Genomic DNA, 19,233 nt, shown 5'->3' on the forward strand with positions numbered 1-19,233 from the left:
ACATATTGCACGGAAAGATCTGATACATCGGAAGTCTGCAATTGGAGCAGGACCGACCACTTATCGCGTCGTATATCTCAATCACAAAAATTTACAAGTACCCGCTGTACCTGTTTCAGTCGATATACGGACCGTAAGCTTTCAAATCGCATACTGAGTTTTTGACACCCTTCGTTCTTCATTATATATTTTTAATCTATCGCGTTATGGTATCGCGAAACGTATCCCGACAGGCGATACGATAAACGGCTCTTCCTGGAAAAAGATGAAGAGAGCACCGCGATGGTTCTATCTTGTTTATATTATTTATAAATTCTCGAGCAGTCGGAAACTGGCGCTCGCCTTATATTTCAGACATCGACACCCGCCTTTTGTAAGTACACCGATAAACATGTCCCGACGCGAATTCTAGCAGCCGGACATCGGCGCTATATAAATAAATAAATATGTTAAAAAAATGAAAAAAAAAATGATTATGTATTTCTTTCGCTTCCCTTCCTTGCATATCCTCAGTACAAACCGCGCGCGATCTTAAGGTACGATGCCGTAATGTGTGGGAGAAGGACGGCGCGAGGCGTTCGCATGAGCGCGGGAAAGGGATAGCGTTCGTAAGTCGGTGCGATGAGTATAGCGTTCGTGAGACGGTGAGTATGAGGGAGATAGCGCGAGGCGACCGCATGCACGCGTGTGGGAGAAGGACGGCGCGAGGCGTTCGCATGAGCGCGGGAAAGGGATAGCGTTCGTAAGTCGGTGCGATGAGTATAGCGTTCGTGAGACGGTGAGTATGAGGGAGATAGCGCGAGGCGACCGCATGCACGCGTGTGGGAGAAGGACGGCGCGAGGCGTTCGCATGAGCGCGAGATATGCGCGTGGATGATGATGCGGGATACGCGAAACATCGGCGCTAACCTTATCATTTTTCTACGAAATTCAACAATGCCGCACGTGCAATAATCTTTCTACGAAATTCAACAATGCCGCACGTGCAATAGTGCAGTGTGAGATGATATTTGTTTATATTGTTTATAATAAATTATAGCTGTCGGACATCGACACTCACCCTTTGTAATACACCGCGCTGCGGCGTCGTACCTTCGCGTTCCCTCTTCCCCGCGGACCCCGCGCCTACCGTTCCGCCGCGGTCCCCTCCCCCTCTCCGCGGACCCCGCGCCTACCGTTCCGCCGCGGTCCCCTCCCCCTCTCCGCGGACCCCGCGCCTCCAAAATCCCCCTCCGCCCGCGTGACGTCATGCCCCCTCGCCCGCGCGGTTTCCCCTCGCCCCTCACCCCCCCTCAGAGGACCCGGCTTAGAACCCGCCTATTAACACTACTATTACGGCATTGTTATTATTCATACCGAGACACTTGAATAGAACTGTAGTGGGGCGAGACGCTCAAATACCTTTCTTACGTTTTTATTATCATTCGCGCGACGATACTCGAGCAGTAATGTAGCAGTGCGCGAGACTCCATAAAATTCCTGTCCTAAACGCGATCGCGATAAGTATCGAGAAGATCAATATAATTAATTAGTCGTCGGTACCGTCATCGTGCCGCGGACGGTTTTCGCGTGTTTCGCGTCGCGTGTCAGTACAGCATTGCCACGAGTCGCACAATGGCTCATATGTGGCACGCGCATTCGTGCGTTGAACGCACATTAGTGCGTCGTCGTTGCCGTCATCGTGCCGTACGAGCAACGATGCGTCGCGTTGTCGCGGTATCGCGTTTTCGCGTCGTCGCGTCTTCGCGTTGGACTTTTATCTCGTTTTCACGATTGTCACCGAGGATCATACTTTGTTGCCGACTAAATGGGATGTCTCTCAGCGTTGCAATCATTAATATATTAATACCTATTAATATAATTAATTTTATATTAATATCAGTTAATATTAATATTATATTAATATTATATATTATATAAATATTTATGTATTAATAAATTTAATATATTAATGTAGGCGCAACGTTAAAACGCCTCAGTATCGCGGCTGAGGTGAATGCCGGCCGCGTAGCAACGTATGTTCGTGCATAGTATAGATGCATGTTCGCGCGGTTAATCTTGAACTTCGGTTCGAGAATCGGCTGTTGAGGGCACGTTCTGCTCCGACGAACGGTTCGGCCCGAATCGGTTAGAGTTCGGTCGATTGTTTTGGAATCGTCGTTAATGGGTCCCTTCTCTTGTACCGTCTAACAGCACATTGTAGAAATACTAACATGTTTGGCATCTGAGGAGTCGGCTGTTCTAATTAGGTTCGATTTACGCTCGCTAGAGAAGTTGATCTCCCGCTTTCGAAGTGCTAGATTGTTAGCACGTAGAAGGTGGGTATCTTCATTCTCGACCCGTCTATCAGCCTTACGATAAACCCGGCTCAGTCTGTACGATAGAGACTTGGTGGTTCGTATGAAATCGTTCCTAACGATGTTCTAGTCGGCCCTCGATGGGAACAGGCGCGGGTCAAGAGTCGAGCGAACCCCATTCGCGATTATTCCATCGATCGATTTCGTCTTCTTCCGCTTCCGCTTAACTTTTGCTCGAAGTAATCGGTGAATTCCCGACTCGTCGACTCGAAGTGTGATTCTCACGTGAAGCGGGATTCGATCGTACCGAAATTCGAAAGTGCGCGAGTGTCGTTCAAAGTATCGCGCGTACAAGTGCGGAAGTGATCTTTTAATAAAAGTGCGGGAGTGCCGTTTAAGTATCGCGTGTGTAAATCAACCTGAGAGGAGGAGGAGGCCTAGGATAGGCATCGGGCATCGACGGAACAACCCTGTCGTGAGTAATTTTTTATTTATATATTAATTATTTATTCATTGCGTACGTGCAATTTAAGTTAAGCAATTAAATCGCGTGATATATTAATTTGATTTTTTATCGATGACTTATTTATGATTTAAACAAGAGAGAATTAGAGAAAAAGATTTTACATGAAAGTTATAATCTTGTTTCTATTTTGAAATTATAATTTTTATATATAGAGAGTTATTATTAGAGTTATTAGTAGTCTTTTCCAAAATTTATAAATTTATTTTATTGATCTGCTTATTATTACATGCATCGAATGTAAAATTCAATGCGCATAATAAATTTTTTAAATATTAATTATTTTGAGTGCTGCTACAATTTGGATCTTCTATTTGCATGTTACAGATCAACGTAGCGACCTTCTGAGAGGACATTCTGAGAGGAGGAGGAGGAGGCCTAGGAGAGGCATCCTGCACCGGCGGAGCAACCCAAGGGTGAGTATTTATTATTTATATTCTGTTTGATAAAAATCTCGTACGCGCATTAATTCGGTTTAATTATTTGAATGAATTAAACAAGAGGAAATTAGAAAGAAAGACTTTTACATAAATCCGATAAATATTTTTATTATTAGAAAAAACAATCCACATTTAGAATTTATAAAATTATTATCGTTCGCATCGGATATAAAATTTAGCATGTAAAAAATAATAATTTGTTTAAAAAATAATTATATTTTGGGCTCTGCTGTAATTTGAATTTTATATTTCTATGTTACAGATAACGTAGCCTCAAGACCAACAACTCCGCTGTTGCGCATCAGTGCCGGTGAGTGACAAACTTTTATTTAGTTTTAAAGTAACGGATTTGTAGAGATTGTAGATGTAGATTGTAGATTGTAGATAAATCCGTTACTTATAAATGGATGAGCTAAAATAGATCAAGTTGAATAACTTTTAATAAGTTTTTTTGGTATGCATTGCATCCATTGCAAAAGCAAATTAAAGTTTACATTATAAAAAGAAGATTATATAGAAAACATTTTTTTTTCAATTTGTAGATTTTATCTGATTTATCGAATAAAGAACGTTAGTAAGTTTATCAATTATATTGTTTTATAATTAATTGATTAATTGATTAATAATTTTTATAACACGGGCCGATCTTATCCTAATTTTTTGCAGCTCATCCATATCGTAGAATTTCTTTCTTGACATTGTTTTTAAACTTTGTTTTAACTGATATAAGAGAGACCAAATGATCAATCGATTAAATTATTATCTGTAATATAATAATAAATGGCATAAATATTATATAAATCAATCTTATCTTATTATAAATTATATATTATTACATAAATTAAAATTATATACTATTATACAATATATATGTATTATCATATTATTAAGTAAATTATATATTAATATATAAATTTTAATCAAATTTATATATTTATTATAATTTATCATAACTTTTTAATCAAAATTTGGATTGATAACTTGGTTTTATCTCAGTTAAAATAAAGTTATAATATATCAAAATGAATATCTAACGAACGACCGTAAAATTACACGATCGTTATCGAGCGTGAAATGTTTACGCTCATCTGCCGATTACTCGGCAAAAGAAGGAGTTTATCTCCTTTTGAACGCAAGAAAAATTTTGCACCTATTCGCCGGCAATAAAAGGAGTGTGTATCTCCTTTTTCGATCTCTTGTTAGAGAGATCGATTCAGAAAATGGCCAGGTGCAACGAAAGGTAGGTCTGATTGGCCCGAAGAATTAATATAGGCTACGCAAAATAGGCGGCCAATATTGGTCAAAATACGTAGCGAGAGGTACATAAGATACGATTAGGATACGCGAGTAGGGCACACAAGTAGGGCACGCGAGTAGGGCGCGCGGTTAGGGCACGTGATTAAATATCAAGGATACGTTCTCCAATTTTCGAATTTTTGCTGGTTCAGCCAGCAAATAGGATTGTTAGGACATTAAGGAAAAAGATTACAAAAAAAAAAAAAATAAAATTACGATATATAATAATAATATCTAAATTAAATTTATTCTCAGCAAAATTTTAAAATTAAATTACAATAATATTATAAAACATTATAATATGTTATAATGTTAATACATTATATAATATATATTTTATGTTAAAAATGTTACAGATATTTATTAACATTGAAAGATAAAGAAATGAGGGAATGAAAAAAAAAACTATGAGAAAATAATTTTAATTATATTATTGTACAATTTTAGTTGTTATATTATTATTAAAACAGTGTTTATGAAATTTAAAAGACTTTATGCTATTAACTGAGGATTAAATTTACGCGCGCTTTCTAACGTCATTGAACGGTGCATGATTTTGTCAGCAGATGGCAATGAGCATAATGAGCATTCTGTTTGTCAGCTGATTGCTGATTGTAGTCGAATGACAGATGAGTGACAGGTTTCCGCGTATTATCCACTGTTTGTGAAATTTCATTGAAGCGTTGTTTATAGTAATTTGAATACTGAAAAATATACGATTGTATCGTATAAGGATATATCGAGATGGAGCCGCAGGATATTTATTATAACAAGGCCGAATATGTTGAAACGGTAATAGTATATAGCTTCAATGACTAAAGTATACTATTAGCAAAATATAACTTTTATTGAGAATAACTAATATTGAAAAATGGAAATATCATAATTATTGTTAAAAATAACATTGATAAAAGCGACCTAATCAATTTAATTATTTCGCGATACTAATATCATTTGCAAATGTCGAGAACGTGATACATAACCCTACGCTTTCGGCATTTTAGGCTTCAGGAAATAAGGTTAGCAGGCTAACAGTACTATGCGGCTCGCAGAACATTGTATTGCACGGAAAAGTAATAGTACAATCTGACGCTATCATTAGAGGTGATTTGGCCAATGTCAGAACTGGTCGTTATTGCATAATTAGTAAGAATGCAGTCATCCGACCGCCGTTCAAGAAATTCAGCAGAGGGTGGGTCAAATTATTGATTATATTTACATGTATTGACAGCTTTAATTCGCTTATTGAACATCTTGAAACATATTGCAATGCCAGCAAACGTGTTTATCCAGATTAGCAGCTTGCGATGTAGCAAGCAGACACAATTCTGTAACTGCATGAAATTCCAAGTAATTCTAAGTAACAAAATATTGTTTGTTATAAAGCGTTAAACCTTTTGATTAGGGTTGCCTTTTTTCCTTTAACAATGGGAAATCATGTATTTGTGGGAGAGCGGGCCATTGTAAATGCAGCATTAGTTGGTTCTTACGTTTACATAGGGAAGAACGCCATAATTGTATGTATAATAATCGTCCGGTGTATGTAAGTACACAAGCGTAGTTCTTTCAATCTACCGTATTTATCTTACTGTAGGGTAGGCGATCGGTCCTAAAGGACTGTTGCTATATCGAGGACGGTGCGGTCGTGCCACCTGAAACTATTGTTCCGTCATTCACACGTTTCGCTGGCAGTCCGGCGACATATATTGAAGAGTTGCCTGAGTGCACGCTGGATCTCATGGTAGATTTCACGAAGAACTATTACGAACATTTCTTACCGGCGCGGGTTTAACGTTTGTCCAGCGATACATATACGGTAGTTTACAGTCAAAAGATTTGTTCTCTTCAGCAGTATATTATATTGATAGAGTGACTTTGTCACTCGTAATAAAATATAATCAATTATTGGAATGAGAAAGAGAAGAATGAAAAAATTTAGGAAAAACCACAGCTGTGTAAGAAAGTACAGCTGAACAGAATAGACATAAGATCGGCCGCATAAATTTTGTAAATTTGTTACATTTTTTTCTTTGAATAAGTAAATAATGTCTAATTCTTTTTGTAATATAATTTAAAATAGAGTATCTTGTATATATTTGTGCGTGAGTATCGCAATTTTGAAATCACTGTCGCGGTCGCGGTCGATTTTGACTGTGTGTGAATGAATTCTATTTATCTGCATCCTGTTTATTCGCATTTATCCCTAGATTAAATGCATACAGAGGGTCATTAACGAAAGGATCTATTACATTTCGTACATATTTACTTAATAAGTAATTTATTTCACAGTGTTACATAGATGTTAAAATAATTTTCTTTTTAAATGGATATGCGTATATACTTTCTAAAGTAAATACTTAAAAAAACAAAAATTTTATAAATTTTATATTAAACAAAATAAAAATATTTATAATTTATACAATCTTGCAAAGTAATAATTGTCTTGATTAAATTGTTCGAGTAAGATGAGATTTAAGATGTATGTGTATGTATTATATATAAAATAAATATTCTTTTATTTAATTTTTATATATTTTTTCTAAATTCTTTTATATACAGAAATTTTATGTTATAATCATGATATAAACTGTTCTTTATATAAGTTCATTTGTATATAGATAGATGAGATGATGTTGCACTTTGATATACATGATAAAAAGATGCAAAAGAGATGACTAAAACTGATACGATTACAATATAGCGGCAGTAGACAGTTTTGTTAGTTTATTTTCGGAAGGTGTATCTGTTTGATTGATGTACAAATATAGTACATACTATGCATACTCCCGGCGATAGATCAGATTCGTCTTTTCTAAACCGAAGAATGATCCTACTTGTGGCTCATCGGATTAACTAACTAACTTCAGTATGATTTTTACCCGTTTATACTAGGGACTCTAGTTTACACTATGCACTCAGATAAGCTACAGTGGGATCATCCTTCAGTATCTAGAAAGGACATTTCGAAATCTTTCATATCGGATTTTTGAAAATCACGATATATTATATAATCGATACAATATGTCACATCGGTATTTCGATACAATTCCGTTAAGTGAATTTTATAAAAAATGAATTATGTTAATTTGAATTTGCGATTGAATAAATGTCGGGAGAATAGAACAAAGGCATTTATAATTGACATACGTGATCGAAAATTAGATCTTTACGAGTGCGAGTTCTTCATTTTGTGAAACTGGGAAATAAACTCATCGTCGATATTGACAAGAGAGCTGGCAAGATGACAATGAACAGCGACGCTATAATAAGTAAATTTATCTATTATTCTCATCTGATTAATGGATTGGCATATTTTTGCCATTTGCTAGAGAAATATCAGAAATAAAATTTCACGCTGTTATTATAATAAAATTTTAAAAGTAGTCCGCGATAACAATACAATAAGATTCAAAAGTCGCAATTCTTCTTTCGTTATATAATATATTATTATACCTTTTTGTTATATATTATATAATTATATTGTATATATTACAAAGAGAGTAAATGGCAGACACGCGCTCTCACTGACCGACGGCAAGTGGAATCGCGCGCGCAATCAGGCGTATATTACCGTCGCGGGCGTAGATGACGCTGACGATCACGCGACGCTGTCTCTCGCGCGCGCCACGTCAGCTGATCGGCGCTGCGATCCTAGCCGTGGTGAAATGTCAACCGTCGCACGCAGGTGGTGCTCGCATTCGTAATGGCGTATGACGGTTGATACAGGACGGGCAAAACGCGCACGGGTGTTTGAGTTTTCGCGGATCCGCAACACCGGGGTGGTGATTAAGTGCCGCGACGCGTTGCACGAGTGTCGAGCGTTCGCGGTAAGATGACCACGTCGGCTGGCGCGCTGCCGTCATATCAGCGCTTCGCGAACGGCGTGCCGGTGCCGTTGTTCACGAGACGGTCCTTCCGTCCGCGCGAGAAGTACCTGATTCTCCTAGTATTTCTGACGTTCGGCGTCGTGTGCTTCGGCGCGTTCTTCTTCCTGCCGGATTTTCGTACCGGCGGCGCGGCCGTCAAGAGTGTTTATCGCGTGTATCAACGCATGCAAAAGGCGGGACCGGAGCTGCTGCTGCCCGTGCCACCACGGGCCTCCGGTGATGGCAAGGACTCGCGTTCTCTCGCGGGCGGACACCCGAATGCGGTGCCGCTAGGTCACGAGGATAGCGATCACCAGGACGTGCACCTGGTCGAGGATAAGCAAAAGCTGCAGGTACGAATTCACGCGCTCGCTCAAATCGATCTCTCTCGAATTGCGATTCTCTCGAACGTCTCGCCTGCAACGCGTCATTGTTAGCTAGAAATAGTTTTATTACGGCGCTATCTCGTTCATTGTCTGCCCACACATGATATACCCGCGCGCATTTCGTGAAATTAATCATAAGAATGCTCTCTCACGCGAAATTGTGCTCCGTTTGTTTACATACAGTCATTTGCGACTTGCATGGCTGACGCACGTGCGCAGACTCCACGCGCTGTCATTCCGTTCGTGATTCCGCTTCAATGAATAGCGATAGCGATCTTTCGTTATTCTCCCTTTGTTTTGTAAAGTGAACAAATGTCAAACAAATATGCGAATTTATTGCTAGAAACTCGATTCCGCGCGTTTCAAAACAAATAGCTTGTTAATAAGTTAGCTTATTCAATCATAATATATTTAATTGTCATTTAATTATATTATTTTTTTTAATGCATATATATTTTATTATTGGAATATTTCAATATTTATTACATTTGTCGCGGAGACGATGCTTGAATTTTTTTTTTTTTTTTATTAAATAATCGAGTCCAGAATGTAGTTGTCTTGCAATATATTTTGCTCATCTTTCAAGATTCCATGTTTATCTGTTAAATATAGACGCGTATTCAAATTAAATCTCAAGTAACTGTTAAACATCGTTGGAATTTGTCAGAGTCAAAGTCGAATCGATTTCGCTCGTAAATGGAGATAGCGCGATTTCTTTTACGCTTTCCTGTGTATGTATGTATATATTATTTATACATATCGAAAATCCCGTTTTGTGAGCAATTTTTCTCCCATTTAATGTAAGTAGGACGCGCAAGGTCGTGCCATGATCTTGCCCTCGTAAACGCGTGACAGCGGAATATCGATATAGAAGAACCGTAATTCACTATAATCATCATAATCGAAGAATTTGCGTTAGTAATGGAGCATTTTCATTTAGTAACTAATAATTTCTAACGAGTACATAATGAATTTAAAAGAAGTAAGAAATAGAGAGAATATCATAAATCAAATTTAGAAGAATTTATATTGAAAATACACAAAAAAATATTTGTTCCTGATTTGACATAAATTTTTGAATATTGAGTTGCTTAAGATATATTTTGCATTATCAATTCAGACTTTTGATAAAATACATTAAAGTTTCGTCCGAGACGTTAAAATTGATATAGATAAGCGCGAAATTAGAACGGCAAATGTTATTTATCTTGTTTACAAGCCCGTGGACGGTTCATACCATCGTTATCGTTTCCGCTTTTGTCACTCTTTCCTTTTGCAGAGAAATAATAACAGTAAATAGCCCTCTTGTTTTATACACGCTCATGGTGCTTTTTCGTTATAAATCATAATTTTGTCAGAAATGCCGTGATCGGTTTGCGAGAGCGCGCTTCGCAAAGAACAGTCGCGATTATTTTTAATAAAGACGAACGATATGTCCAAGCGATTCGTTACGCTGGTTGTCGGTTCTGAAATCCTGTAAATCGCACCATTCCGATTGCCAATATTCTAACTCTCTTCATGATACGTTAAGGTTGAATCACGCCAAATACACTTGCATTTTTTTTTCTACATCTATTCCGAGTTTTGAAACGTGCTGTATATAGATGCAGTATAAATTCGATAAGAACGCACGTATACGAATGAAGTGAAATGTGATCTGTCAATTTAGCGCTACGTGAGTGTCATGAAAGGAAATATAGCGCGACAATATGAAATAGCATTAGTGTAATTGAGTAGAGCAATCTCGTCTTACATCGCGAGACAGATATACATTTGCATAAATAAATAGTCGTAAAATGATGATTATTGAAATAATATATAGAATATAATTATTTAACGTAATACAAGTGATAAGATATTTCATCACGATATTTTATCACGATTAGTAATGTCCGATAAAATATGATATCCGATATTAATTCTTTTGTTCGTCTTTTTAAGAAAATATCGATATTTTGCAATCTTGCAAAAAAAAAAAAAAATAAATATATAGAAAACTAATGGAGAAAATGATAAGAATCATGAGAGTAAACAAGAACGGGTTATCGTTGTTCCGTTATAAAAGTAGTTCTTTCGTGTGCCTTTTTTTTTTTTTTTTTTTTTTCTTTTCTTTGGCAACGACATAACGGTAAGGCGTTCGAGAGTATGCACTTCTCCGGAGGTGAATAAGGCGAGGAGTGTACTTCCGTGGAATGTGGCTCGCATCTAGATAGCACGTGTGATCTTTATGAAAATGCACCGGTCTCTCAATTCTTATCATAAAACGGTCTTATGAGTTGAATATCTTTAGTTAGACCAATAGAGTTTGAGAGGAAAAATAAATTAACAGTACGTTAGAAGAATAGAAAATAAATTCGAAGAAAATGACACATATATATTGTATTTACATAATTAACGGTTATATTACAAATCAAAGATAACGAAAGCGATCATGAAAATCCAATTAATTTGGTCTGCTCGTTCAGTTTAGAGATACTAATGTAAATAATCTTTGAGATTGAAATGATTTTGATTAAAATATTATTAAAGAGTTTAGTTTGTATATTTATTGTACGGATACATATATAAATCGGTCTTGATTATTATTTCTACGCAAAAGATTAGTGCAAACGGATCACATATCGTCAATAATTTATAATTATATCATATCATTAGAATAGAAAATAAATTCGAAGAAAATAAAATGACAAAATATAATTTTGATACGCTTATTTTAAAGTTCTTTTTACTTGAATATTTTTCTATTAAATACTTTCCTTATTCGATAACAATGCATTATAATTGGATTCATCAATTCTTATCTTCATATAATGTCTTTTCGTACCAAATTTTAAACGTAAATAAATATAAAATCAGATGGTGAAATTTAATAATGGAATCAATGCATTTCGATTTTCATCGTATGTCGCAAATTTGTCAATGATCGCTAATTAAACGTACACCGTGCGGATTTTACGTGCCATCTGAAACGATCGTGAAATACATCTCGGTTGCGCGTCGAATTTTTAGGCAAAAATCGATGAGGAATACCAGCAGCAAAAAACATTAGAGAAACCGGACATGGGTGAATCGCGAGTGCGTACAAGTAGTCCTTCGTCGTTGATTGTGCATAAGGAAGAGACAATATTAGTGACAGTGCCACCAGCACCCGCGGATAAACTGCCATTAACTGTCGGTGGAGAGGATAAGGATCATGTCGCTAGACAACGAAGGGATAAAGTGAAAGAGGTCAGTCACTTTTAATTATAAAAAATATTTTATATAAGAGCGATAAATGTGATTTATAAAAAAATTAAAATATATATCCCAGGTTTTTACATCAGATATCTCTCGAGGGATTCGTATATGAAAAATTTTCTCCAATATGCATATAACATAAAAAATATACATTTTTATTATGAAAAACTATTTTTATGAAGAAACAAAAGAAAAAAAAATTTCTGTCGTGAATATATTTTCATAATTACTTGCATTAATCGTATCTCTTGCAATTCTTTTGAGTTTATTAACTTAATTTTAATATAAATTTTATCAAAATATACTAATTTAATATAATTTATTAATTTAATTATCTTTTTTAAATGCTTTTGATAAGAGATATTTAATTAAAATATCAGTAAATTGATATAATGAAACTCATCTCAATGAAGATTTTAGAGTTGTATTGCAAAAGTGTAAACACTATATAAACGTATTTTTCGTGTAGTAAAATTGCATTTTCGTTGCTATTCCGAGCGAAAGATTTCCCTTTATTGCGAATTTATAAAACCCTATTTCAACTATTTAAATCATATCTTTCTATAGAGTTCTGGTGAAAAATTCCGCGGTGTTTCGCGTGTCTTTAGAGAACTGCTACCATTTCCACGAAAACTGGAAATGAGAGGGGCCACTTTTTCGCGAAGGTAGTTTCCGCTTGCGCCGACATTTACGCTGTATTTCGCAAAATAATGAACCGGGATTTTTAAATTGACCTCGAGAAGTTCAATCTCCTGGTACAATGCGCTACTCTACCCCCTGCATGCAAATTACTTCTACAAAAAGTATAGGATCGTAACGACTTGTATGTGCTTATAAAAAGGACACTACCTAACACCCTCGCTGCTGACTTGCAAGCTCCATATGCATAAATACATATATGCATAAAACTCAATTTTGGAGCAAGTTTTAAAATTGCATACTCGAGGAAACCGCAAATCATTCTAATATGGATACTGCGTTTGTGTCAGCATAAAATCAATATAAAAATGATGAAATATAAAGAGACGTTTTGCATCTTTCCAACACGTACGTACATATGGAATAAAAATATCTATCGAAACATATTATCTGTACGAAGTTGGCGTCTCATCTTTTAAAAAATTAATTTGTTAAACGTTGAGAAAATCGTATTTTATTTCAATCAATACGTCAATTCACAAGATGGCATAAGTTGATTAAAATTCATATTTTTATTTATGCTTTTTTATGGAGATAATTTATAAAAATTTGAAGTTAAAGCTATTTTTTTGTATTGCTATTGTCACTTTTATTTATTATTTATAATTATTCGAAATCATATGTATTTTTTATATATTTTTTGCGAGACACAGATATTAAAGATTCCTGAAATAATATTGTTAATGAATTACTTTCGGGTAGATTATATATTTAATTTTATTTGATACAAATCGGGCATATATGTATACACGCGCAATTAGAATTTTTAGTCTGCTTTAAATTATCATAATTTTATGCAATATTATATCGCACAATTTTTAGAATTGCTAATTGCGGTTTAATTGAAGTTTACTGCGCAATGTAAACTGATAATTTATTATATTCAATTGATTTTCCATGATACTATTCGCCTGGCATTCGATTTTATTTAATTTTGTTCATCGCTTCGAATTTTTCGTCTCTTTTTTCTTACATTAAATGAAAATGCATTGAATTCGTGGTCTTTTTTATCTTGTTCATTTTGCAGTTTTGCAGCGTTATCGATTGCAAGCGCCAATATTTTTAAGCGCATGTGATATTTTAATTGGAAAATCGTGCGTTTACGCGAAAAATTTTAGTTACACTGTTGTCTATACGAAGAGGAAATACTTTTTTCGTGGTTTTTTCTGTTTTTTTTATTTTTACTTTGTAGAAACGGGGGGGGGGTATCGGAAATTGGAACTGCGATATAATCGACCCGCATGGTCGAAAATAATAATTATCAGTCGGTGCGCGCATGCGGTCTAGCAATTAAGTTCTCGCTGCATTCGTGTGCGAATCGTTCGCCATTCATCATTTGACGCGAGACAGGATATAGAGTCACGCGATATCCTCGGTAACGTTGTGGTAGCAATAACGTGGAAATATCGAATGACATAGTTCTCTATGTGTTGTTCTGTTATCAACTTCTGTCAAGGAAACTCGTGTCATTACGAATAGGACAATTTACGAGATAAAACGTGCTTTTTTTACACATATACAGCGCGTTTTATAATAAAATTTATAAACGCGTAAAATTTTTTTTCTTTAAGCATTGTTTTAAGCAGCGTTATTGTACAATTTTAATCGTATCTCTCCTACATTGGAAAGAGTTATATCTCGCGGCGATGCCGCGAGTCATTACTCGAAATAATGTACGATGTTGAGATAATCATCGTTAGATAAATTATTAGCAGGCATTTTCACTTATAATAGCAATATGCTTACAGGTAAAACGTTTCGTAAGATTTCGCTAATTATGCGTTGTTGCTTTATATCCATCCATCTTCGTTTCCTATTTACGTCTATTCATTTGAAAGTCATAAGATGCGTTTATCTTATGCACTTTCACGCTAATAGCATTCACAATCGTCACTTTCATTATTTGGTACGATGTTTCATAGCTATTTTATGAAATATAATAATGTCATGATCTCACGTCAAAAATCTTTGAAACAAATTTTTGAAAGAAATGCAAAAAAATAAAAAGATATTAATATTTTTGTGTATAAAAAAAAGATTTAAAAATTTAATATTATATATTTAGCATATGAATATATTTTATATTTTTTTTTCTCACGTATCTTTTTCATTGTATTCAAAATCGTTTCATTATGCTGACATTTGAATGAGAATGCCGATTGCGCAGTCATCGTAATCAATAACTATTAATCGCCAGCGTATTATCGTTGCAACTAGCGAATAAAGATTGTCGATAAACAAGTGACGGAATTAATATTGACCGTTTATTGTTCGAAATCTATTGATTACAGTAATAAGCGTTCAAGCAAAGCGCTCAGCATCATCATCGATGAATCAATTCGGTCTTCATGTCGACGTTAATGCCGATGTAGTATATTAACGTAGTCAATATCAAATTTAATTCTATATCCACCGACAGCAATCGCTAGGTCTTTTATAACGCGAATGAATGTTATGTTATCTTCACGTGAGCGCAACATTTATTTTCGACGTGCCTTTGTAAAAGGTCATATTCTAAGCACGCGATCATTTTCCTGGATACTCAATATGTGTTTAATTATGTCTTAGATATATATTGTATTTTCATAGATTGACCACGTAAGTGTAGATAGTGTACAAATTCTATTAAGTTTTCAGCGACATTAAAATGAAATCTCATTGTAAATTTATTTAAAAAGTTTTGGATCATTTTATTTATAATCAGAAAAAAAAATTATAATTAGAAATTTATAATCGCAACACACATCTATATAAGGAATAATTTATATGTAACTATATTATTATTATAAGCGCATAATATTTTAATCTAGGACCTTATATTTGCATGGTACAAAGAAAATATGATACAAAGAAAATATTATTATAATGAATACGACGAGGGTTCACCTTAGCTGTAGGTATGAATGTTTTCATTAACGGTTTACAATTTGCCATGCTACGCTGCTATGATCCGTAGAAACATTGGCATACGTGGCTTTCACCGAGGCGAATTCAGAAAGCGAGTTTTGTCGCGTCGCCCAAGTCATCGAATGTGTTCTTTGGTTTGTGGGTCCTACTTGCAAACACATTATTTCAACGGTGCATTGACCGTATTTGTGTTCACTCTCGTATCGTATTGGCTGCACGGTCACGCGCCGATAATCGACACAAATTTAATTTCTTCGTCGCAGAATGAATTCTTAAACTGTCTCTCGACAGTGAGAACATCATCGCGATATTCTGTTATTGTTTGCAGAGAATATCCGATAATTAATGCATTGGGCATCGTGTATAAATCTGATTATTGATATTTTTCGATCTCTTTCTTTTATACACGCATAATATATATAAAAAATTACTTATACATTAACTCTTTTTTTTTTATGTAAAAGGGGAAAATGCGTTATATACTACCCCGCCGGCCTTTCGGTGGGGCCGTGTGGGACTCGCATAGGATTGCCAGACGTTCTCCAATTTAGTAAAATTTTTTCTGTCCTTCGGAGGACGCTATTTGTCCTCCAATTTCAGCAAATGTTTTCCTCTTTTTTTTTTTGTCAAGCGGTGCTATTTCAGAAGAAACTAGAGACCTCTCTGCTTCCTTTCTAGATACGATAGATATAATATGGTATATAGGTAATAGATATAGTTTAAAATATATTAATTATATATATATATATATATATATATATATATATAATTAATATATAATTAGGGCTATAATATTTATTCATTTTCATCTATCTGTCCATTTCATCCACGTCCTCTTTTTTTTTTGGTAAAACTGCTTCGTGTCCTCCATTCGGGATTTTCAAATCTGGCAACCCTAGACTCGCACTAAACTCTCTTCTCTCCCCTCCCCTTAATCCATGGTGCGGAATGGCATCAGGTACATTACTCCGGGGTCCCCCGTACGCTCCACCTGATGTTAACCGTCCAAAATATTCTTCGATCCAATATTACATTAATATTATCATAAATGTTACATTTTTATATAGCATAAAATAATAATAGCATTGATATATTAAAACAATATTTTCTCTCTATAGCAAAATTTATTACAGTATTTTGCGACCGCATATAATTTTATATCTCATTTTAGATCTCGATGCAGTATTTTTAAATCTTAGATTTGTATATTATATTATATTTGTCTTGTTTTATTATATTTGTGTCAACTGAATTCTTCAATATTTAAATCTATATCAATGCCGGTTGAGTTAGTAGACACAAATAACGACTGAATAAAATATTTTTTTTGTTCATGCACGCGCGCGCACACACACGCACGCACGCACACACACACACACACACACACACACACACACACACACACACACACACACACACACACACACATATATATATATATATATATATATGTTTAACATTGATGTAACCATATTTGCCAACTAAACCAACCGCATTTCGGATATACCTTTCTACATTTTGCAATCAAATCTGTATTCGGTCAAATCGTTTCTCTCCGTGCATCATTGGATATTTTAACACGCATCGCTATATAGAGATTCGTTGGTTTTTATTCGACATTTTGCATGCATGTTGCGTGTTTTCGCTTCGTACAACAAGCGTGTCGCGTAAACGCATCGATGTCGAATTGCACGGCAAATACAGATAACGATGAGGCTCGGTTGTCAACCATATCGTATCTGATCACTCATCAAATTTCCAATCGTAATCTGTGTACATTTCTTTATCGAACTTTATGAATGGCTGATCGTACTATTATGTTTTTATCACAGGTTTATGTATAAATCTGCTAATCCGCGATAAATGGTCCAAGTTTCATTTTTAATTACTTTAAATCGCGGTTTCTCGATCTGTAATTTTGTTCGCATTTTGCTCTGTCGATATACCGCATTTATTTATCGTGTTCGCCGTTTTCTAATCTTTTTACTAAAGTAACTTTCACGTTTCCTACTTAGCTGCTATTTGATCGCCCATTAATTATTCAGATAATTATTCGGCAATCAAAACTTTTAACAATGAATTATCTGTTTCCGATTGATTAGTTTTGGATATTTTTAATATTTCGATTTTGCAAATGGTTCTTTTCCTTTTTGTCATTGTTTAACCAATTTAAGAAAATTTTTATTTATAATTTTATAATTCTCTTATAAAAATTTTTTTGAAAACATGATAGTAGTTTGCAAATTTTTAGATTTAACAATTTATATGAATTTATCAGGAATCTGATAGTGCATTAGCATAAACATAGTTCGACGTAATTTACAGTCTCGAAAATTTAAAAATTTAACAATTTATTGATTTAAAAATATATAGATCCATGCATTTGTATTCCAGATGTAGACATATAGATGCAATTTATTTCTCTTCTTGAATTTAGTAAATTAATAATTTTTTGAATAAAATTAGATATAGATAAATTTGGCAAAATACATTTCTCCAGATCCGGGAAATATTTCATTCAGTTGAGCGCTACGTCTCATGTTCTTGTGAAATGTTTAATGAGAAATATAAGAAATCTTATTTCTGGTAACGCGAAAAATAATAAAATTATCTCATCTTGTTCGAAACATTGGTTTGACGAGCTACTTTACGCTCATAATTTAATTTAATTGTGCGCGAGTCGTAATGTTTTCATTTTTGTTGTTTGTTTTATTGATCGCGGCCACTTGTTCTTCATTAGGCAGATGGTTGCACGCGACAAAACATTTGCGCGTAATTGCATCAAGCATTTCTATAATAAAAATGATTGCATCGGAGATTTCAAATCGTCTTGTTTTATCAATGTTATAGAATTGATATAAACTGTAAAAATATTTCAGCTTCTTTCTCTTTAAATACTGCAATATTGATTAAAATGATAAGCATTCCATGTAACACGTGCGAATTTTAAACTTTGCTTGACGATTAATAGACGAAAAATTCATAAATGAATACCTTGTTAACAATATAGATCGAAATGGTCGTTTTCGTTTTCAAATTTCTTGATGCGAACTCTTTGGTCATGAAATAATATTTGCATATCAAAAGGAAAAATATTATTTATATTGTAAAAAAAACTTTCTCAGCTTAATAGATGCTAAATCGCAAACACTGAATGGACGATGATTTGCGAAAGCAAATTAAGTATAACGGGATAATTATTTTCGCTCCTCGAAAGAATGTGAGAGAGAAAGCTTGAGTCGGGTGAAATGAACGAACTTGCAATTTATTTGCTGTCGATTGTGGACGATCAACTAGCATTTGCAACTGCGAGACTCATCGTTATTGCCACGTTAATTCCATTGCCATTTCATTGCAATGGAGTTCTGTAAAGAGACGCATCCGGCCTCTAAATTTGACAATCAATGTGGGTATGGTTTAACCAGTTACATATAAATTGTAAACCGTGGGATTGGATTCATCAAGCAAAATAATTAGAATTTTCCAAATCAATAGTATACAGTTAAACGAAACGTTGTATGGAATATTTCACTAAATATATATTTTGTCTTTGATCTAAAAATCCTATATTAAATTACAGTC

At 34.8% G+C, this 19,233-nt stretch overlaps 2 protein-coding genes across 2 annotated transcripts in view; both read left to right on the plus strand.

Annotated features, from left to right (window-relative positions):
* Positions 1 to 5,179: 5,179 nt before the first annotated feature.
* LOC138937583 (dynactin subunit 5-like) lies at positions 5,180 to 7,663 on the plus strand. Its single transcript, XM_070303983.1, has 4 exons — positions 5,180 to 5,348; positions 5,561 to 5,748; positions 5,962 to 6,073; positions 6,151 to 7,663. Exons 1-4 carry the CDS (start codon positions 5,301 to 5,303, stop codon positions 6,346 to 6,348), a joined length of 546 nt encoding a protein of 181 aa, XP_070160084.1. The 5' UTR covers positions 5,180 to 5,300; the 3' UTR covers positions 6,349 to 7,663.
* Positions 7,664 to 8,202: 539 nt separating this feature from the next.
* Alpha-man-ia (alpha-Mannosidase class I a) overlaps positions 8,203 to 19,233 on the plus strand; it is a 348,789-nt gene continuing 337,758 nt past the window's right edge. Inside the window, exons 1-2 of the mRNA XM_070303787.1 lie at positions 8,203 to 8,775; positions 11,818 to 12,036. Coding sequence (XP_070159888.1) covers positions 8,389 to 8,775; positions 11,818 to 12,036 — 606 coding nt within the window. The 5' untranslated portion in view covers positions 8,203 to 8,388. The remainder of the gene's footprint in view (positions 8,776 to 11,817; positions 12,037 to 19,233) is intronic.

Source organism: Polyergus mexicanus, unplaced genomic scaffold, assembly GCF_030449975.1.
Source record: "Polyergus mexicanus isolate NDT 795.1 unplaced genomic scaffold, iyPolMexi1.0 SCAF_11, whole genome shotgun sequence".
Taxonomy (NCBI): Eukaryota; Metazoa; Arthropoda; class Insecta; order Hymenoptera; family Formicidae; genus Polyergus; species Polyergus mexicanus.